A 22,341-nucleotide genomic window follows, 5' to 3' on the forward strand; every position below is an offset into this window, starting at 1 on the left:
GAGAACGAGTAAGAAGAAAATCTCCGGTAAAACCTTGACTGAAGGGTGTGTAGGTTCAGTCTGAAAAGAAAAGCCAATGTTGGAGATCAAGTCAAGGGTGAATGTGTGTGAATGCACACGGATTTAGAGTATGTGAAGATCCCACTCTGTATTCTGCTGTGTGTACTTTTTTAACAAGCTTGTGGTTTTCTTGATCTCTAACGATGGGAGGGGGAATTGGGTTTGCAATTTAGACAGAATGTCTAGCCTAGTAGAACATATGCTTCCACTGCACCTGCCTACAATAGCTATTTATGGTAAAAAGAAAATAATAAATTGCTTCATGTGGTTCAAGGAAAAGGGTAAAGAGGAGCCGGATGGCATGAAAAAATGTAGAGCTGACAGTGTAATGTCAACATAAAGCAATAAAAAAGCATTGACCTCTGCTCAGCGAAGCAAAGCAGTTAAACTCTACTCTGCACTAGCGAACTGAGGCTAATTTGTATTTGATTAATGAAATGTGGAGGTGTTTTGTAGTATAAAGTAAGGCGTCGTGTGGTCATGAAAAAAAAAGAAAGAAAGATCTACATCGGTGAATAAAGAGGCTCAGCTTGAAGCTGCTTTGCCGTCGCTGGTGAGAAGGAAACGGCGCTAGGCATTTACACCAGACCGGTACTTCAAAGCCACCGGAGCTGAAAGAGCGGACTGCGGTTTCTAATAAGATGACCTGAGAATTGAGGAGTTTTAAGAGACTTTGAGGAGGGAGGGAGGGAGGGAGGGAGGGCCGGGCCCGGGCGGTGTAATGGTCGTGGCTGAGCTTCTCCCTGTCTGGGGTTTATGTCTGAGGAGATTTGAGACACTACGCTCCAACGACCTTCACCAGCAACATCAAAGACGTTCCCGCACACAGAAACCGCCGTGGCCCAGAGGCGCAGAGTACAACAGGGGCCGCGTACCTCACCCTTAAAGTGAGGAACTGCCGCTTCACCTCTCCCCTGTGGAGTTATGGGATTTTCACACACACCCCCCCCCCCCCCATATAAAACAGTAGCCTGTTCTTAAACAGGGAGAGCCAGCCTTAGTCTCAGTAATTGTGGAGTGCTGATGAGGAAAGGGAAGCTCCATTTTCCCCTGGAGGATGGACGGAAGGGAGAGATGATTGACAGGCGGTGGAGAATTGGGGGGTGGGGGGCGGGTTTACATTGAGTCCTTTCCCCAGGCCCAGATTTTGAAGCCCAGGTGACACAGTCAGACCAAAGGCAGGGGGGGCTCCCTGAACCCTTGATTGGGTTGGGTGGGGGTGTGTTGGGGGGGGGGTGGGTGGGGGTGTGTTGGGGGGGGGTGTGCTGAAGGTCACTCGAGCCGAGCCGAGATGACGTCTTTGATGTGATGACTAAAGGAAGCTAGCGCATGCTTAGCATTGCTGATGCATTTCCTCCAGTATAGCGGCACAAGGCTGACTCGGCTACGATATGTGATAGCATCCAAAATCACCAAAAAACCATTTAATCTACATGAATTCTGAAAGCCAATGGTGTCTCGTAAGTATGGCTGGGTATTTGTGACATGATTCGCGGGTGTCACAGATTCTGTGATTTTTGCCTTTTTTTTTTTTTCCTTGGCAATTCCGTGATTTTCCCCCATTTTTTTGCTGTTTCAAATGCTGGGGGAAACAAAGTGCAGCAATGTATTCAGATTCTGAAAGGCGGCGGGATCACATTTTTGTCCTTGTCAGTTGTTGCAGTCAAATGTTTGACGGCCCCTGTCAGCGGCGTTGGCCGCCGAGCGCCGCTTCCCCCGGTTACGACAAGGTTGTCAGTGACGACAGTCGCTCCATCAAAGCCTCCAACCGCACGATGTCGAACACGTTGTACCAAAAAACGTTAAAGAAATGAAAACAGAAAAACGCGGTGACCCCGTCATGTTATTTTAGTAATGCATTTTGAGCATGCCGCTGACTCTAACTAGGTTATTTTAAAACTAAACTCAAAACAGCGTTCTCATTCTTTTGGTGCTAGACCAAAGCGATTAAATGCACCACCTCATTTGTGTTTTATGCATTCGCATAAATGAAAGCATAAATGCATTTTAGTCATTTTGTTCTTAAAGGGGAATTTCACTTTATAACAGTTCTGGGGTCATTTTCACATCTACCCGGGCTTTTGTGTGCACCCTAGACAGTTTTTAGGTTGCTTGCTTCAATATTTAGATAATTGATACCCGTGTAAGCAACCTCCCCCCCCATCCAATAGAAACCCATTCAACATCAAACTCCACTTTAGACTCATTGTAAACACACGTCCCTGCTTCTCATGACTGATATTGTCCTTCTAATGACTGTGTCGCCCTTCGTTAGGTGTGAAAAGGTAGGTGTGAAAATGACCCCAGAAGTGTTATGAAGTGAAATTTCCCTTTAATGTCAACTACCTGCTGATTTTTTTTAAACTCAAGTGTTTGTTAGTGTTGCTGCAGTTGTTCATATTTATTTCAGTCATTTCACTCTCCTGCACATGAGATGTCTTTAATTAGTAAATTAATGTTTTTGAAAACTCTCAAAAAAAAAAAGAAAATTTTTTACAGTCTTTCGTGATTTTCAACAACTTTGCTGTGGCTGCCCTGTGACTTTAGCCAGTATTTTTCAAACACCCAAGCATTCTTGTAGGTCTTCCGTTCCAAAATAACAACAATAAATGAAATCGAAGCTCAGACATATGTTGCTTATTGGCACTGAACGGCCTTCATTTTTAGAAGTGTCGGTGTGATTACATCCGATTGAAACGAAACAACAAAAAAGGAAACAGTTTTCTCTCTTTCCAGGTCATTATTTTTCAGTAATAATATCTGTGAACACAAGAAAAAAATACCGCAAGGGATAGGCAACATTTGACCATTTTTGGGGACTAAAATGTTTGAATGTGTGGGCCATTTAGTCGGAAAACCAGGACGCACGCAGCTCAAATTTGTCATTACATTACATCATTACATGGCCCGAATGGCCCTTGGGGGGGGCCTTCAGCTCCTGAAGCAAGCTGATGGGAGAGATGAACATATCAAACTCGGGGCTGTGTGGAAGTTTAGGGCTGGCGTGGTGCTGTCAGAAGTGCAGAGGTCCAGTAAACACTAACATACTGAGAGATAATCCAGCTCCTCCCAACCCCCCTACACCCCCCCCCCCCCCTCCTGCCAACCCCTTCATCCCCCATCCACAGCTGGACACAAACACAACCAGGCCCGGCCTGACCCAGAGACCGCACCACTCTTTAGGGCCACAACACACACTCTGGCTCAAAGACCAGCCATCCAGCCTGATAGCACTGCTATGGCTTTATGATCCTTCATGAATCCAGACACCACCACCGCACACATGTTCATGGGCATGTGCATATGCACATATGCACGGGTGCACAGCCATGCACGCATGCACACGCACACACAGGCATGCATGCACGCACACACACACATACACATACACATGCACACACAGGCATGCTTGCACGCGCACACACACACACACACACACGTACACACACACACACGGCTATGCACAGCGCCCCCCTTACTTTGCTTACATCTCGGTGGCTGAAAGGTTGGCCCGCGCCGGTCCGGTAAGTCGCGTCTCCTCCCCGGGGGCACCACGCTGCCGGCGCTCTTTGTCCGGCTTGCGGCGAGACTCTCGGCCCGCCCCGGCCCCGTCGGCGGGAGCGGCGCGGCGCGGCGTGGTGTGGCGCTACCGTCGGGTCTGACAGGAGCTGTCGATAGTGATTCACCGGGAGAAAGTGCTCCATCTGTACAGTAAATTACATACAGGACTGCGCGCCGGGGGTCAGGACCAGCCAACCCCTGCTCTTGTTGGGAGAAACAATGGAACAGCGGCAGCAATCAGCGGCGCTGCCAGCCACCTGTTGTGCTTCCGTCTGACAGAACGCGTTTGTGCTGCCGGTGGGGCCAGGCCATTAGCCGGCTCTGACAGTGACTCCAAAGTGAGATGGAGAGGGTATTGAAATGGCGTATTAGTTTTGTTGACCTCTCGCAGTTGGAAGCGCGGGCTCTCTGCAGCTGCCTAAACATGGAGGCGGCGTGGGGAGCGCGATATGGAGCGGAATGCCTCGGCCGTCCGCCATTCCTTTTTTTTCTTTCTTTCTTTCTGACTGGTGTTTACTCCTGTGACGGAATCAGATCTTGGTTAGCAGAGGCTTGATTGCTGTTCCACTGGCTTGTGTGTGTGTGTGTGTCTGAGTGTGGGGAGGGGGGTGGAGGGGGGGGGGGGGAGAACAGCAATTTTTTTCCTTAACCAGCCCCTCCCACGGCTTCTCGAAGCAGTCCAGGGAGCAGTACGAGAAGCTCTCCATCATGCACAAGAACATGCAGAAGCTGTACGAGGGCCTGGGCAGCTACTTCGCCTTCGACCCCCACTCCGTCAGCATCGAGGACTTCTTCGGGGACCTGGCCAGCTTCCGCACCCTCTTCCTGGTGAGTCCCACTGACCCCCCCCTTATGCAAGGGGAATGTACTGCAGCATATTTCAATCAAATATGTTAAACAAGCAACACTGCAGAAGTACATGTGTAAATGTTATTGTTCCTCTCAAATATTGCTATATTGCATTGCTTCAAAATACATTTATTATTTGTTATATTTTCTTAAAGGTCCACATTTACAATATATTGCAGTGGATTTACTTTCTGTAAAGGGCTGTCAGATGACAGTATGTGCTGTCCTTTTCCCTCACTGTTTGAGACGCTGGTGCGTGAGTGCGTTTGGGGTTCAGCTTCTGGAACTTGTAGGAGCTTGAAATGAGGTTGTCTCTGTCCCCGGTAGAAGTTACGGGGGTTGGGTTGGGGTGGGGGTGGGGGGGGGTGGGGGGCTGACAACTTCACAGGATCTTTTTGAGGAGGCCCTGACTTCAAAGAGCCCTCTTCATAATGGCGTCTCCACCTCCGTGTAAAATTCATTTTTTTGTCGTCGTGCTGGCGTGCCCCCCCCCCATGTCCCTTCGAGACGTTTTTGCCAGCGCTGATCACAGGGGTAGGGAGGGGGCAGATGACGCGGACGCCGCGCGGCTGCACGCGTCAGAGGTCCCGTACCGCACGCGCGCGCACACGTCGGGCGCTCCGGCCACGCCCCCCGGAGAGAGGAACCGGAGGAATCAAAGAACTCCGACTGCAAGTGCTTTTCCGAGACGGGGCCAGATCCACCACAATCAGCATATTAATTTATCTCTGAATCAGAGCGTTTCTGCTCTGCTCCGGTCTCTCTGGAAAAAGAACTTTTTTTTTTTTTTTCTTCCTCTGGTGCTCAAGCAGCAATTTTGAGCAAAGTAGCAATTTCGTCTGTCACATAAAAAGGAACAAAGTTTTTTTTTTTTTAATTTGCTTTAATGGCGTGTCAAACTGTAGCGCTTGGCACGCAGATGAGGGCTCTGGCGTGGGGGGCCGTAATCAGTAATTTGGGAGGGGGGGGTACTGTACCCTGGATGGACTCCCTGGTGATGACGGGGTGTGTGTCACGGAGCTGCCTGCGGGGGGCAGTGTGGAGACACGGCGGGGTCGTGGGGTCACGGGCCGACCGAGGCGAGAGCGATTCGCGGAAGCTCCGAGGGTTCGGGAGCGGGCGCGCGATGGGCTTCGGCGTGGTGGAGCGGGGCCCCCACCGCCCTCGACGGCTCGGCGCGGGCCACAGTTAAAAATGGAGTCTGGGGGAAATTATCATCGTTAGCGTTAGGTGGCTCGAGCAAGATGCAGGAGAATGAAAGAGGGAGAGAGAGAGAGAGAGAGAGGCAGACACCAGCTTTTTTTTCCTCTTAAAATGAAGGGGGAGAAGAGAAGAGGGAAGCTGTTGGCTTGTCTCAAGTGCGGGCCGCGTGTTCACCTTGTTTTCCCCGCCCGGGGCTGATGGATTCATTTTCGCTGACGCGCCCGGGAGGTGACGGAAGGACGAGCTCGCGGAGCAGATTAAAGCGGACGTAAACCGCGCTCGAAACGTCGCGCGCGTAATACACATCGCCAGCCGCGTAGCTTCCGCGCTGATGAAAGAGGCGGGGGAACCTCTTTATCATCCGAACGGGGCTTTTGTTAGCGCGCGGCGTCGTTTCCGCGTCTGCGGGGGTAAGACCTCGCCCGCTTTTCCGCCGTTTCAGAGCGCCAGCCGAAGACCTCGGCGAGCGTGCAGAGCGAGCGCTGGGAGCTGTGATGTGTTCCGTCTGAGAACGCTCAAAACGTCGCGCCTGTTTATCGTACCGCTATGCAGTTTCTTTATTTCTGTTTGTTTCGGTTCGTCGCATAACGTAAATACTTATGTTCTCCGACTGGTTTTTGTTTCGCATAAAAATGAGGCTTGTGCTTACGAAGTTGCTCTGCTGTATTACGTCGATTCTATAAATGACTATAAAGCCAGTTTACAATTTACATATTTAAATATGATCCAGGGCATTTTTTCTCCCCGTTCTCTTTCCTGTTTTCGATGTATGTGATGAAATGAATTGGCCTGACTTATCACCAGAAAAGCATGACAGGTATTTTTGTGTGAGTTAAGTTTGGACGTCATCTTTCACCATAACATCAACATGGCCAATCGCAGTCGCACAATACCAGATAGTCAGCTTTGTTATGCTGTAAAACAGAAAAACGGTTATAAATGAACATTATCTAGTAGCTAGTTCAATTCTAATACAGCATTGGCAACACGCAATGCAAGTTTGATTGGTTTCTTGAAACCTGGTACTGTATAGAGGGTGCGTTTTATAGCACGGATACAGACACATTCATTTTTTTCTTGTAATTCCAACTGGGATACACATAGTAAGTTATTTCATCATTCATGGACTTTCTCCCAGATTTAACATGAAGTGAAATCATCCGTAGTGCAGAATTTAATTTTCATGCGGCGCTGAGAGTAGCAGCAGCGCTGAGAGATGGACGCTGGGAGCGCACGCTGCATTTACATTTTACATGACATTTATGGCGCCCGCTGTAGCAGACCCTCTTATCCAGAGCGACTTACAGGGTTTACATTCGTTTTTATATACGCTCCATTTATGCGCCTGGGTGTTTACCAGAGCGGCCGGGGTTAAGTGCCTTGCTCAGGGGTTTAACGGCGGTGCACCACCTGGGAATCGGGCCCGCGAAGCCGGCTCCCTGAGCACCGCGCTACGCCGTCGCTAATGAAATAGGAGGAGGTATAAAAAAAGGGACTCGGCCTGCGTCCGCTTGCGTAGCGCGCTGCAGGGCGTCCCTCCGAGCCCGTGGTCCGCCATCTTTTCCCCGCAGTCTCTTGGCCGTCTTTTCTCCAGGTAGAAGTGCCGCGGTGCGGTTTCGGCCGCTTCCGGAGTGTTGCCCAGCCACGTTCCGCTCGTGTAGTGAAATGGTAAATGGTAAATGGACTGCATTTATATAGCGCTTTTATCCAAAGCGCTTTACAATTGATGCCTCTCATTCACCAGAGCAGTTGGGGGTTAGGTGTCTTGCTCAGGGACACTTCGACACGCCCGGGGCGGGGATCGAACCAGCAACCCTCCGACTGCCAGACAACCGCTCTTACCTCCTGAGCTGCGTCGCCCCGAGCTAGTGCAGGGGGGCGTCCAATCGTATTCGAGAAAGGGCCGATGGGGCCGCGGGCTTTTGCTAAAACGCCTGATTCTGCTCATCAGGATCTCGATTGAAAGCCGCGATTAGCTCGTTAGCTCAATCAGGTGTCGTAATGGCGGGTGAAAGCAGAGCTGCGCCCACGCCGGCCCTCTAACGGGTAAGATCGGACGCCCCTGATATATTGGGTTCAAAGTGGCCGGTCTCTGGAAAGCCGATTGAAGAAGCTGTTAAATCCCGGCGTGGCCCAATCCCTTGTGTTTATTTTAAAGAGTAATGGCCCCGATAATGCAGGGATAGGGGGTTCAGAACGAATCAGACCAAATCTCTCTGAGGGACTAATCGTTTAAGTATTTACTTACGGCTCTTATCTCCCTCTGTCTTTCTTTCTTTCATTCTCTCTTTATTGCTTTCTTATTCTTCTTTCTCTTTCTTTTGATTCCCCCCTCTCTCTCTCCGTTCCAGCAACAAAAAAAAAAAAAAAGAAAGAAATTAACTGAGCCAGAAAGATGACGTGATGTCCAGAAGGTTTGCTTCAAGTCTTCAGGATGCATTAAGATGAGCGGCAAGCTGCCCTCTTCTGCGGCTTCCCCTCCTCTTTCCTGAGTACGAGCCGCGTCGCAGAAACCAACTTTCATTTTTCTGATCAAAGTGAGGCACAGTTTCCACGGCGAGATTCACCGCCCCCCCCCCCCCCTCGAGAATTCAGCATCTCGCCAGTGTTGAGAAACATACGGACCTCCGCCGTGATAGCATTCTCTCTCAAGGAACACCCGCTCATGAATAAGTAATTAGCGAGCGAGGCCTCGGTGCCAGAGATGCGAGGCGGGGCGTGGCTGTGTGTGCTGTGTGTGCATGGCCCGGGTGACCCCCAGCGGGAGGGATCCCGTAGCCCTCTTCCTGATTCGCCTTTAATTGATAGATCGCGGTACAGCCAGGGATGTTGCTCAGGTGACTAAGGACTCTCCTTCATCAGCCGCGCACAACTGAGCGTACTATCTCACATCTGATTCTCCCCGGTCTATCCAGCCAATGGCGGAGAGGTGTGGGGGCGGAGTCTGGACGGATTGCTTATTTATGCGGCTTATCCTGACCTACGACCGTCATTAGTTATCAAGTCTGCACGTTAAGAAATGCTGATGGAGCCACAGTACAGCACTGACACTGCCACTCCCTGCCAGTGCATTAAGGATATTCATCTTCCTATAAATATATATAGGAAGATGACTCGGAGGCTTCATTAAACTTTTAAATCGATCATCTGACGCGCGCGGCGTGGGGTATTGGCGGTATCTCGCGGCTCTTGGAGTCGTCGTCGGAGGCACGGTGTCTGCTCTCAGATTTGGGGAGAATGCTAAACGGCCAGGCGCCGCTCTTCATTGGCCCGCTCCTCGCTGGCGTAAGTGTAAAATGGCCGCCGCGTCCGCTGAAGCCGAACGGCGGTGCGGCTCTGCAGTGCGTCGCGTTTCAGGGCGGGGTGTTCGTCTGGAGCGGTTAAGCCTAATGAAACCCACTGATGAGAAAGGGCAAAGAGCCAGTTCAGCTGCAGTTTATAAATATCACCATGCGACGTCTCCCCCGTTCTCCCCGTCGCCAGGGCCCCGTGGAAACGACGCTCCTTCGCTGCGTGATGCTGGCCTCTGAATGCGGATCGGTTCTCCGAGCGCCTTCTCTCTGCGCTCAGAGAATCACAATAACAAGATTAATAATAATAAAAAATAATAACAACGTGAACCCCAGGGAGATATATGACCGTCGCTGTGTAATTCTGACAAGGAGCAGGGGGGAAGGCTTTCTGCGTATTAATGAGTTATCAAAGTGCAGCAGATGGGAGATGAGCTAACAGTCTTACTTCTTAATTGAGCGCACTTCTAATAAGACTAATAAAGCCGGGAGAGGTGGGGGGGCTGCGTGGCGGGGGGGAGGGGGAGAGGGGGGAGGCACGCTGGCACGTGACGGAGAGCCCTGCCTGGCTGCCGATTCGCACCGTCAGACGCGTACGGCACCGCCGTCCTCTCGTAGCCCGTTGGCTGCGTCGCAGAAAACAGCCAGTCCTCGGCCCTGGCAGCGAGACGGAGCGTGATAATGGCGTTCCCGAGGACGACGACGACGACGATGATGATGTGCTAATGCGATGCGGCTGCTGCCTTTCGCGTCGCCGTAGCGCGGCTGCTGTTACTACCGTCGTCGACGCTAATAACTGTGACGGGCTGCCGCTGTAGCGGCCTCGGCTTCTGTGAGAGGAAACACTGATAATAATTAGCCGCACGTTATGGCCGCAATAAGGCAGGCTTTCAGTGCATTAGCCGGTACGAGAAGCTAACGCTATCGCTAATTCGCTACATTGTGTAATTGTCGCGGTCGGATTTGTCACAATTAGAGTGGTGGTCAGCGACTCTAATAAATGAACACTTTTAACCTTTCGTTTGAAGCAGTAGTTTATGATATCTGAGACAGCTGGTCCTTTCCAGAAGGGACAAGTGTATCAGCATGGTTTTTCCCCCCTTCGAAATTAGGATTCATTTATGCCAATGAGTAACCCATTTTATTTAATACCTATTTATTGCCCCGTAGGAAATGTGGATGCATCTCAATTTATTTACTGAAATTTCTCCGACTCCTAACGGCAAATACAATATAGTAACATGGAAATTGAAATGTTTCTTTCAGAATATTATTGCCACTCTGTCTGTTGCCCTCATAATTTGTCACAGCTCACCGAATGAGAATGGTACAGTATAGACATGACATATGACATACGTGCCTGTCCTGGTGTACGTGTGACTCACCCTGTATTTAAGGCTCAATGGCTTCACGTGGAATCACCTTGGAATCTATGAAAGTATCTTATCAATGAAAAATAGCCCAGAATAAATCGTGTGTCAGAGATCGACTTAAGCTCATATTTTTGACACACGGCGGGAAGAAGCTGGATTGGTTATTATTCTCAAACACGCCTCCTTTGAACGATTCTCCTCATGACTCATGAGTTCAAATTTCAGCCAATAGGAGCCTTAAAAACTAGGAATAGCTCAATGGGAGTGCATTGGCGAAGCCATGTAGGATAACTGAAAATGCTGAGAAGGGGTTGAATTGTGGTTAAGAATATCAGAATCATTGTGTTATTGTGAGTAATTTTTTTTTTTTAAACCAGTGTTGTAACTGGACCTGTATCTGTGTCAGAGTTTCAGTGCTATTAATAGTAAAAACGATGGTAAGGACAGTAATAAAATCACACACCCGTGTCGGCATGAGCAGGAAGTGGGGCGCAGGAAGTGCAGCGTGGCGGTTCCCAGCGGAAGCGGCGCAGTTTGGGCGCGGCGTGCGAGACGGCGGGCTGGCGGAGGCGAGGGGAGAGGAGACGAGACGTACGCGGAGCGAGCGAGCGAGCTGGCGGTAAACAGCCCTCATGAATAACTGAGAGCTGTCTGAGCCCCCCCTCCCCTCCGCAGGAAACGCCGCTTCGCGTGTTCGGCGAGGGGGATCCGGCAGGCGGGGCGCGGCCGCCGCGTCCGCAAGGTGCCCTTGAAGGAAGTTCCGTCCTGGCAGCCGCGTGAAGATTTCCCCCCGTGAGGGAATGGGGGCGGGGGCAGGGGCGGGCCGAGGTGGGGGGGGGGGGGTGAGTGTAACCGAGGGCATTCTGCCTCTCTACGTGTATCTGTTCCATCTCTCCGCTGCGAAGCCACAGCGCCATGGCATAGATGTTATACGGCTGTTACGCGCTACATTGCTATCAGCGGAAGATCTGCGGTGGATGTGAAGGTTAAAGCAGCTCAGGCATTTCTGCCCCGCGGTGTAAAGTTCCATTCCGCACCTCGAGCAGGTGACAAATGGAAGCGCCGGCTTCCACAGCCCGGCGTCTCCGAGACGAGATCGTACCGATGCCGCTGTGGCGGATTATATGGGATGCTACGTTTCCCCCCACTCTGGCGAAACATTATTTAAATAAGCCCTCGATTTTGTTTTTGTTGTGATATTTTCTGTGTGTTTCAGTGACTCAAGAAAATCAAACCAAATGTATGCTATTCGCTTAAGATAATTAGCTACCGAAACGCAACCCTGTGAGGTGCCACTGTTATTTTTCTACATGAGGCCATCATGGAACATCATTATTTTCTGTTTATTTCAAGTGACTCAAAAAAAATCTAACCAAATATATGATGTTTGCGTCAGATAATTACCTGCTACATTAGGCCGTCTTGAAACATCACGTTTTAACCCCCCCCCCCCCCCCCCCCGGTACTCCACCAAAAAAAAACAAAACCAGAAAAAAACAAACAGTAGCAGTTGACAGCGTTTTGTTGCGGCGCTCCTGGTTGATGGTAATCCTCGCGGTGCTGTTAATCCAGTTTTGGGAAGGTAATGAATACACACCACCTGTCTGGGTCCCAGGGGCCCTCCTCTGTCTGCTTCCCTTTTCCCCGTCGCCCTGGGAAGGCGTCCCCGTCTACCTGGGCCCCGCTTTTTAAATAACTCATCCGGAGTGCTCTAATTAACCAAGCCGCTTTAAGCTAAGGTTTGTCTATAATCAGCTTTTCTAATGACTTTGTATTATTTCTTGTGCAAATGCAATTATCGGGCCTAATTTGCCTTAACGTATCGATTAGTGTCCGCCGTCGTCAACCTGAGGACTTCCCGCCGTCTTCGGTCCTCTTGCTTTTTATTTTCCAATTTGTTTCGTACGGCTTTGTTTTGTTTGCAAATAACCTGTCTGCGAAGGCGCGTGTCAACATCCATTGTGCCAAAGCACACACAGAGACAGAGACGAGGGAGGTCGTAAGCGAAGTCATTTTTATCGCGTTTCGGGAAAGTGAAGAAAATCAAGGTCATCGACGACATGGCACGCGTCAGATCAAGCTTCTTATTTGTGGTGAAACGTTTACAATATGTGCCGAGATTAATGGCGTCTTCGGTCTTAAGTTGATTTTCTCGCGGATGTTTTTTTTTTTTTTGTATGCAGTGAACATAACAGTATTGACTCCTGTGGCATTTTGGGAGATTGCCAGGGCTCTTGATTTGTCAGTTTTCCCTCTATCTCCGCGCACATACTGTATCTGATAACAGAGACTCAACTTTCCTGACCAGCCTTAATGTCTCCTGCTGTTATTTTATTGGATTAATACACCAAAATATGCGCCACCATTTTTCTTTCTTCAAGCGATAAAAGAATATTGATAAAATCATTACCAGAGCCCCGCCATAGGCCAAAAATAAAATGGTGAAAACACAAAGCGATTACATATTTGTTGCCATGGCAATTAGCGGTACTGCGTGTTTGATCAGTGTAAGATAATTATCTAGTGTAATCATGTTTACAGTCAGAATTTCTTGTTTGTTTATTCAAAGTTTTACCCACAGGAAGTATTTCTGAAGCTATGAATAAATAATTATCCAATTAATGATCTAATCCACAAAGGCATTTGTATAATCTCTGTGTTTGTGAGGACCAAAATTGTATTGTGTTCGCACATTAGGGCCCTGTTTGTTTATCAAATATTTATAGGAATTGAAAAATCTCAACACGTCACTTCTGATTACTTAATCTATAATTTTGTTCAATTATGCAGAATTGTGTAACCATATAGGGCTGCGTGTTTGGAGTGGTAATTACTTAATCAATGTGTGCGATGGGGGAAAAAATAACAAAATACAATGAATAATGTACAAAATGCATTTGTGCCTTTTTGTGCTTGAATGTAACAGAGTCCTGAATATCCCTGTTCTGACGGGGGCCATTTTGGCTCTTGAGGCTCATGAGTAGCAGAGCAGAGGCCTTGCCCCATTAATCTGGGAAAATGCAGCGCAGGTGTCTCCGCGTCCTTGTCATGCCACAAGGAGATGGTGCCAGTGAGGCCTCTTGTCCTTGGTCATGAAACTGGCAGCACTTTTGACTTGCTGTGTTGAGCTGTTATTTCCACACACACACACACACACACCCCCCCCCACCCCCCTTTCATGATCCTGGTAATCCCCCCTATTTAGCAGCCAACAGGACATGCACTGGCATTCCCGGCCCTGTGGGATTGTAGCAGGGGCTGGATGTTGGTGTGTATCTCGCAGGATGGGGAAGTATAGCGTGCTGACCCCCCCCAGTGCTCCCCCTGCCCCCCCCAGTCACTATCTTTACAGGCAAGCTTGGGTTCACTTCTGGGGGAGGAGAGACAGGTCTCCAAATATTCCACTTTAGGGGGGCTGTCCGCATCCATTTTGAAGGCCTTTCTCCAAATGTTCCACTGTAGGGCTGTGCCTCTGTCCCGTCGAAGGCATTTCTCATAATGATCACTCACACGCTTGAAGGCAGTCCTGTCACTTTTGTACCTGGTGTTTTGAGAACCTGGGTTCTCAAAGCATTTCAGTAAGTGTAGAGGATGACAGGTTTGGTCCCTCTCAGGTGGTTACACTGTGAATGCCCCCATCCTGTGTTTCTGTTTTCCACCCTGAAATTTAGAGAATTTTTGCTCTTTTTTAATGTCTGAATTCTACCGGCTCTACTTGATGCTTTTTTTTTTTTAATATTTTTTTTTTACTTAGTTTTTTTTATGTTATGTTCGGTTACTCTTTGCCACACACTTGGAAATATACTCTTGCAAAGAGGAATCATTGAACTCCAACAATGAAAAGGTGTCATCCTGCCTCTTTCATTAGTGACAGCATATACGCAGTCATCTGCCGGTCAGATTTGTTGCATAAACTTTGCATAAGCAGATCCTTCACCAGGGATAGTTGAATCTGGCCCATGGGGCTTGTAGTCCTGCTGGTTTGTAGTCCCTCTCATCAGGGACTGAGTTGCACCAGGTGAGTGTACTTTCTGGCCAGTCAGTGACGTTATCAGACAGTGGACTATCATGCAGAAGAGGAAGTCAGCGGTACTACTGACATGTGGGGGCCAGATTTGAGTGTCTGTGTCCTGAACTGTGACGCGCTGTCCCGTCCCTCGCTGTGGTTCCTTTGAGCTGCCAGCTCCTCCCTTTCACACGAGTGCAGCAGTCAGCTCTGCGTCCTCTCTGATTGTGCTGATCAGCGACGGGCAGCGCAGACTTGGGAATCGTACGGAAGTCATTAGAGAGAGATAGTGCCGTCCCTCAGCTGGGAATTTGCACTCCGGGGCTGTGTGTGTGTGTGTGCGTGTGTGCATGCGCACGTGTGTGTCTGTGTGTGTGTGGAAACGTGGATGCGCGCATGTGTGTGTCTGTCTGTTAGTCTGTGTGTGTGTGTGTGTGTGTGTGTGTGTGTGTGTGTGTGTGTGCGTGTGCATGTGTGGATGTGTACATGTGTGTGTGGTAAGAGCCCCTTTCTGCAGGACAGAACGCATGCATGCGAGTGAAAGAGAGAGAGAGAGAGAGAGAGAGGGAAAGAGAGAGAGAGAGAGAGAGAGAGCGAGCGAGCGAGCGTGTGTTAGCATGCACACGCATGTTCCTGCGCACCTCTGAGTCCGGGGCTCACAGTTTGAAGTGAGTAAACACACGGAATGAAATGGCGTGTTGCGAATCTTACATGAAATGACATTAAGCGGCGCACTCCGTACCCCCCCCCCCCACCATCCCCCCCAGTAATGCCAGCAGACAGTAGGGAAGAGGATAAGGATAATATGGAGATGATGGGACTGTGGCTGGGGTTGAAGTGTGAAGAGGGGACGGAGGATCATCCTGGGAGAGCTGTTCAGAGCTGGAGTGAAATCCACTGCAGCCTCTGCTCCGTTTATACCTGTGCACACATCATTCATATGCCAACACAGGCTTTTCCACCAGTTTAGTCTCTCATTTCTTCTGAGGATGCGTACGTGAATAATATTTTGCATTGGATATGTACTGTATGTCTTTGTTGCTACTATTTTCCTATTTTATTTGACTGTATTGAAGTTGGTCTGAAGAGAAAATTGAAGTGTCCTGCAATTTCTTCAGTTAATAAATTTACAATTTCTTGAGTTGTTTTTTGCAGTTCAGTGTTTTTTTTTTTTTTTTTCATATTCCATATTCTGGAGACCGGAAGCATATTTTAGTTTGGTATGTACGTGGTTTATTCCTTGTGCCCTCAGTCTGTTTTTGTACATAAAGTGCTCACCCTGTGGCTCCCTAGGCAACACTGGACTAGTGCTGTGGAGAATTCATCTCCGTGAAGTGCAGAGAGGCAGGATTTCTGCTTAAATCTGTCCTCTGTGTCTCTCTCCGCTCCCCCCCCACCCCCTCACCGAACCTCCACTCTTCAGGAAGCTGTGAAGGAGAACCACAAGAAGAGGGAGATGGAGGAGAAGATCAAGAGAGCCAAGCTGGCAAAGGAGAAAGCGGAGCGGGAGAAGCAGGAGAGACAGCAGAAGAAGAAGCAGCTGATTGACATGAACAAAGGTACAGCCTGTCCGCCGCATGGTGGGTGGGGGGGGGGCTGGGGTGGGGGGGGGGCAGGGGGGGCTACGGACCAGATACTATACACTGCACTCAACCCAGCATCCACCACAGTGAGGGGGGGTCAGGGGTCGGCCTGCGGACTTGATACCATACAGCACTGCAAGGATCATACTGTTCACTTGCCCATGTACATGATTATGTTAAACTGGTTGGAAAAATGTGAGCATTTATTATAGTACTGAAGGCAGTAAGATTGTTATTTGTTTATGTAGTTATAACAGTAACAGCTTCAACAGGCGTTATTGTAGTACTTGTCTCAGTAGCTGTAATAGAAGTAGTCGTAGTGGTGGTGATGGTAGTAGTAGTAATATTTTTAAATACACTTACAAAATATGCTTGTACACAAAAAGTTAACCCACAAAAAGGTTGGGCAGATTTTTTGCATTCATTATAGTATTTCAGGGAATATGCTTTCTAACTGTTTATGTAGTAAGTAGTACTTGTAGAAACTGGCAGTGGTAATAGCATGTATTTTGTAATAATGTTACTACAGTATGATAGAAAGATTCATTTCCTAGTTGATATGACTTATCCATAAGTTCTTCTTTGAGATGTTCCTGATGAGACGTCTGTCTCTTTAAATGTGCTCTATGAATCCTGTATGGTGTAAAAATCCTCTGTTTGCCTGCAATGGTTTAGCCCTGTTGGGCATCTGGCAGGCAGGTACCCACTAGTGAGATGTAGGGCCCTTGTAAAGACAGAGATCTTTGGTTCATTGCCCTTGTAGAGCAGGCATATTCTAGACTGGCAGATACAGGAGAAATCCATGGTGGTGCAGCATTATTTTTTAAATTTAATTTATTATTTTTCATCTAGCTGTGGATGTACCAGGACCTGTTGGTACCTTTAGGTTTAAGTTCAAAAGAGATCTTAGGCAACAGTGTGCTACTTTTTATCATCCAGATTTTTTGTCATCTGAGCTTCTCATTTTAAATACCAATCATTTGAAAACTTTGATCCTGAGAGAAAAAAAAAATGTAGATCTATAAATATATATAAAAATGGATAAAGTGAAACTATGAGTGCCACATTGTAAGCCACAGTAAAAAGAAAAGTTTGAAAACATTTATTTTTAACTTTTTAAAATTGAGTTTAAATGTTAACAATGAGCTTAATTTTTCTTTCGTGCATAGTCTTCACGTAATTGTTCTTATTCTCTTGATAAATGAATTAACTCCACAAAACGCATTATTTATCTCAGCATTACATGTGAAATAGCAAGAGATCTGTCTCCCGAAAACTGGATTGTTATTATAGCACTGGCACCTACAGGGATGTATAGTGTACGTGGCTATCCATACAGACATTTGTTTTTTCAGTCCTTTTGCTGTGGATATTCTGAAGTCTTGCTCCACAGTGGTGGTAGCATCAAGGCAGAATCTCTGGTTTCTTACAGAAATACCAGCCAAGGTGGTATTTTTCTGTTGTTTTGCTTTTTCGAAAATCCGTGAGAACTGAACAGCCCTCCAGCTTCATGTGTCAGAGTGAGCGGAGGATCTTTCTCAAGTCCCGCACGCAAGAATATTACAGGCCTCTTTCTAAATCTTTAACATAATGCAGCCGTAGGCGTTTCTGAAACAGTGACCATCGTGAAGACAGGAGGGTATTTCATAACGGCCCACTACAACAAAGGTAATGGCGGGGAAAAAAAATCTGAAAGTTCTGCTTGTTTTGAATAAATCAGTGTAAATGCTTTGACAGGTTTCCAGAGGTTTGCTGAAACACCTTTGTTCAGTAATATCGCCTTACACGGTCGATAAAAAATTGTTGAGTTAGAAACTACAAATAGAAGTTTATAACCCACGGCAGAAAAAAATCTACTGTGAGTACTATATTTTTGATTGGCAGCTTTCAGTCGAGTTTAATTGCGGTTTATATTGCTTAATAGTTTGGGGATGTACAAAACGTTTTCAACATTTTAACACTTTGCCATTCAGATATTTGGGGTTAGATTCTGAAGACATGGGGGAAATGCTTGACAGCTGCTTTGGCAGCTGAACGAAGCATTAATGAACCGTTGTTGGGTATATCTTTGTATTTAAAAATGATTCTGAGCTTTGAAGAAGTAGAGAACAGGAGAGAAGAGTGAGGTGCTGTCTGCGTTTCCAGAAGTTTCTGCTTTAGTGCCACGTTTTTTATGTGGGGGAGAAGTGTCCATATGCCCAGCATGACTTCCCTGCAAGTCTCCGCTTTCTTCTTCAAAAATGATGACAGCCTTTCACAACAAACTTGACTGTTTCTACTGATCAAAACCAGGAAGCAGCATATTGACAGAAATACTCAATTGGGAATAGTCTTCATCTTTGGCTGAAGTTAAAGCTAATGTATAAGTAATTGTTTAATGCTATCAGTCATTCAGTGTGATCAGCATCTGTAAAACAGATTCGGTTCATGGTTTAATGATCTGTAACAATTTTTTGTAGTCTTCTTCTCCAAAAATAAAACCTTCAGATTTATTTTCAGGTTATCAGCCCTGCTTTACAGGTATAAATCAATATTGATCTCCATCCATCTATCGCAATAGCTTCTGAGCTTTTATTATTTTATTAGGCTTCAGTTTTTAAACTAAAAAATGATATGGTATGGTAAAATGATACACATTTGCTGCAGCTAAATATATTTTTTGAGCCCATGTTGGTGTTAAGCAAACATACTTTACCTCTGTGGGATATACTTTCAGTGCATTTCACAATTTTAATTTTAATTCATGCATTTAATATTATCAATGTGTGTATGCGCTAGTTGATAGATCATTTTCTGGTGCTTAATGCAATTTCAAAGGGCTATTTTAGTAACGAGATGGATTTCAAGTCACTTTGCAAATAGGGAACTAATCCTCTTCGCATGCAAATGATTAACAATGAAATAAATATTTAATGATAATTTAATTCATTCTGATTTAAGAGGACGGTGTCAGGAGGGGGCCAGTGTGAACAAATATGAAATAATATCTTGTAAAAAGCCCAGGCACTACAATCGGGAAAGGTTGCTTCGTAAGTCCAGCCGCACAAGTAATTCCTTGCAAGAGGTGATTGATGGATGGAGCGAAAGAGGGAGAAATCTGCTTTGGTGGTGAAGTATTCGAAATACTAATATGGGAAATTGCTTATGAAATCATTACCCTGTGTCCCATTTGTTTTAATTTGCTCTAAGTGGATTTCCATATTCTCTTAGACTGACCAGATGTTCAACATTCGCCAAATTGCTTTGCGCAGCGAAAGTGGACGGCGAACGCTGTAAAGTAGGCCTAAATCCACCTAATCCTTTCTGTCGCTAATAGGAAAAGACGTTTGATCCCGGCGGGTCGTTTATCGCACGGGCCAACGCGAGGCTGGGTAGCGCGCGGCGCGCGGATCCTGGGGAGGGAGCTTCCTGCATCGCGGTGGTCACTGATGAGGTCACAGATGGGGTGTCTGTGTTCTCTCGCCGTCTTCTGGCCCACCCATCAGAGACACACGTGGCTTTGAGCAGAATGGGACGTGGTAGCCTGTGAATATTTGTGAATATTTGTTGATAAAGATTTTTTGATAAAGTCAACACATTCTGTGAAAGGCCCAACATAAGACCTGCTTTATCTGCTTTTTTGGAAGTTTTACCATCCATAACTACTTTAGTTAAGGATAGTTAACTATGACATTCCGATTTGTTTTGTCTTGGTCAAGTCATAGTTGGCATGGACGGTTATAGACCCTACAGACCTCTGGTAGGCCATGTCTGTAAAGATTAAAGAAAAGGAGGGAGAGAATTCATATTTCCTTCAGTATAAATGACTATTTGCAGAAACATATAACACTTTAGAGATATATTTGGTTGCATACGCATAAAAGCAGTTGTTAAATGTCTTGGTTTTTTCTTGACTTTCTGATCTTTGAAATGCCCTCCGATGCTGTGCTGTTCGAGTTGGAGGCCCTTGTATTTCTCGACGCAAGTGTCCTCCGAGGTCACATCTCCTTTCACCTCTCCCTTTTACGCCGACATCCTCTCCGTATGGACATGATTGAAAGTGCAGTGGTGGTGGGTGGACTAGCACAGAACGCGGCTCCTCCAAGTTTCAGGAAGAGCAGGATTGTTTTATAGCTGCCGGAACACAGATGGTGAACTGCAAAGCCGCCACGCGGTACAGATAATAAGCAGCAGCCAAAAAAGTATTAGGAGTCATCCATCGAATGCGGTTCTCCATCTTGCTAATGACTTGAGCAAAGTAAATATTAGCCTGGATGAAAATAGCCCAAGGTGTCTGTATGTGAGGGTGCAGGAGTAGCACTAACATGGATTGGCAAGTAAAAAGGGAGTCCTTCAGCCTTGTCCGAAAAATTTTAAGATTCCTTTGAAAGCACAAACTCACAAACACGATGAACTCAAAAAATTTGAAGCACCTTTTTAAGCACCATTTCAACCAGACCCCTTTCATCTTGCTCGCATTTATCCATCGATCGGTTGGTTTCGTGATTGATTGGTTGATTTGTCGATTCGTTCTTGTCACTCATATCTGTGGAATTATCCAAATGAAATACATTTTGTTCTGTAAACATGTGAATGTAGTCTGCAAGTAAGACTAGCCATTAGCTAAGGCGTCGGCTCGTCCCTAAATAATTTTTATGCTGTTCAGTCATGCTGCCAGGCAGTTAGATTAAATGTTTTATTTCTCCTTGGGAAACTTTCATTAGGATCTCACTTCATTATCCACTTTCTTTTTGTTTGCGCTGTATATGACCTTCGTATAAGTCTTTCTGTGAGTTTCTGGTTTGAATTTTAAGTACGAGTCTTGACACAAATCATTGGCACAAATCATTGGCATGCTCTCTTTGTTTAATTTAGCGTGGACCTCACATATATAGCAACTGATCACTCATTTACAATGAACAATTTTAGTAATTATTCTCCGGGGAATGGGAAAAATAATATGCACTGCTTTTCAGACAGCTACCAGTCGAAAGCGCTCTTCTGAGCTGCTGGGTGTTTATTTGTCCGTTGGTTTTAGCCTAATTTGAACTGCGAGGCATAAGCAAAGATAAGTTTGAAATTTTATTTTCCTGTATAATTATGGTCATAAAATGAAAAGGTATCATCAGCAAAATCAGCCCACAGGACTGAATCACTGCCATTGTCTTTTTGTCAGAATTGCATGGTGCACTTTAAAAGGTTGAATGCAGTTGGGAAGCTGAGTAGTCTGTAATCTGTAAAAATAAAACCTTTTTCTATATCAAAAAAAAGAAACAGAACTTGAAAGCCTTTTGAAAGGTTATATTTATAAGATTGAAGTCCTTAAACATGATTGATTTACAGATGATTTACAGTTATTTTATTTTTTAATGACATTCTCAGTTTGATTACATACTTTACTATGCTACATACATACTATAGTGCGTGTAGTTCACTCACGCTTCTGATGATATATTGTCTAGTGACTGTGTGTGTGTGTGTGTGTGTGTGTGTGAGCGTGCGTGTGTGTGTGCGTGTGTGTGTGTGAGCGTGTGCATGTGCGTTTGTGTATTCCTGCTCATCTCTCTGCCAATTTGTTTGGAACATGCCCATGTATGGTTGTGTTCATCTGGAAAACAGTGTAGCCTCCATCTTAGGATCTTTTCTTGCGACTTTGACTGGAGAACTAAGATGGCTCTGCCCTCGACCAGCGCGGGTCTCGCTAACGTGTCAATCCGCATTAGCCTGGCCCCTCGGAAAGACAGAACGTTTTCATAAAATATGCCCCTGAACGCGACGCGGGCGGCCGTAATGGGGATTGATGAGGCCGCCTGACAGGCCTCCCCGGACCGGGCGTGGCCGCGGACGGGCCGGCGTATCGCAGGTGCTCACGGGAGCCGTGGCAACCGAGAGATGAAGGGAAAAAGGTCAGCCTCTCAGGAGGGAGGGGGCAGAAAGCGAAGGAGCAAAGCCAGAGAGAGTGGTGCAGACTGGGTGCAGGATGGAGCTACCCCCCCCCCCCCCACGTGCACTCTTCCAAGAACACTTCAGATATGAGTGACAATATCGTAATTGAACGTGTCCTTGATATTTAGGGTGGGTGGCTGAGGGATTGTGGGAAGCGAAACAGATCAAAGGGGAAGGCACTGTGAAATTATCAGCATCCTACATGTGCTTTGATCCAGGGATCAGGAGTCTTTTTCATTTTTTTAAATTATTATTATTATTATTATTATTATTATTGTTGTTATATATGTTTTTAGAAATTCTTCAGTTATCGTAATGCCAATGCCTTTAGATTGGCTGGAAAAACATTCCCGATGTATAAATAGAAAAAACAAATTGCAGCTATTTTTTTTTTTTTGCATATTTGCATTTTCTGTCACTTCGGGGGCATTATTTGCGCTCGCTGTCAGTCTTTTGAATTACGGCGCATTACACTCAGGGACCCAAGGCAT

The 22,341-nt window shown here is 46.7% G+C and overlaps 1 protein-coding gene across 1 annotated transcript in view; it reads left to right on the plus strand.

Annotated features, from left to right (window-relative positions):
• diaph2 (diaphanous-related formin 2) overlaps nt 1-22,341 on the plus strand; it is a 446,422-nt gene that overhangs the window by 366,138 nt on the left and 57,943 nt on the right. Inside the window, 2 exon segments of the mRNA XM_064329326.1 lie at nt 4,284-4,449; nt 15,766-15,901. Of these exon segments, the coding sequence (XP_064185396.1) occupies nt 4,284-4,449; nt 15,766-15,901 (302 nt within the window).

The sequence above is a fragment of the Anguilla rostrata genome, chromosome 3, assembly GCF_018555375.3.
Source record: "Anguilla rostrata isolate EN2019 chromosome 3, ASM1855537v3, whole genome shotgun sequence".
Taxonomy (NCBI): domain Eukaryota; kingdom Metazoa; phylum Chordata; class Actinopteri; order Anguilliformes; family Anguillidae; genus Anguilla; species Anguilla rostrata.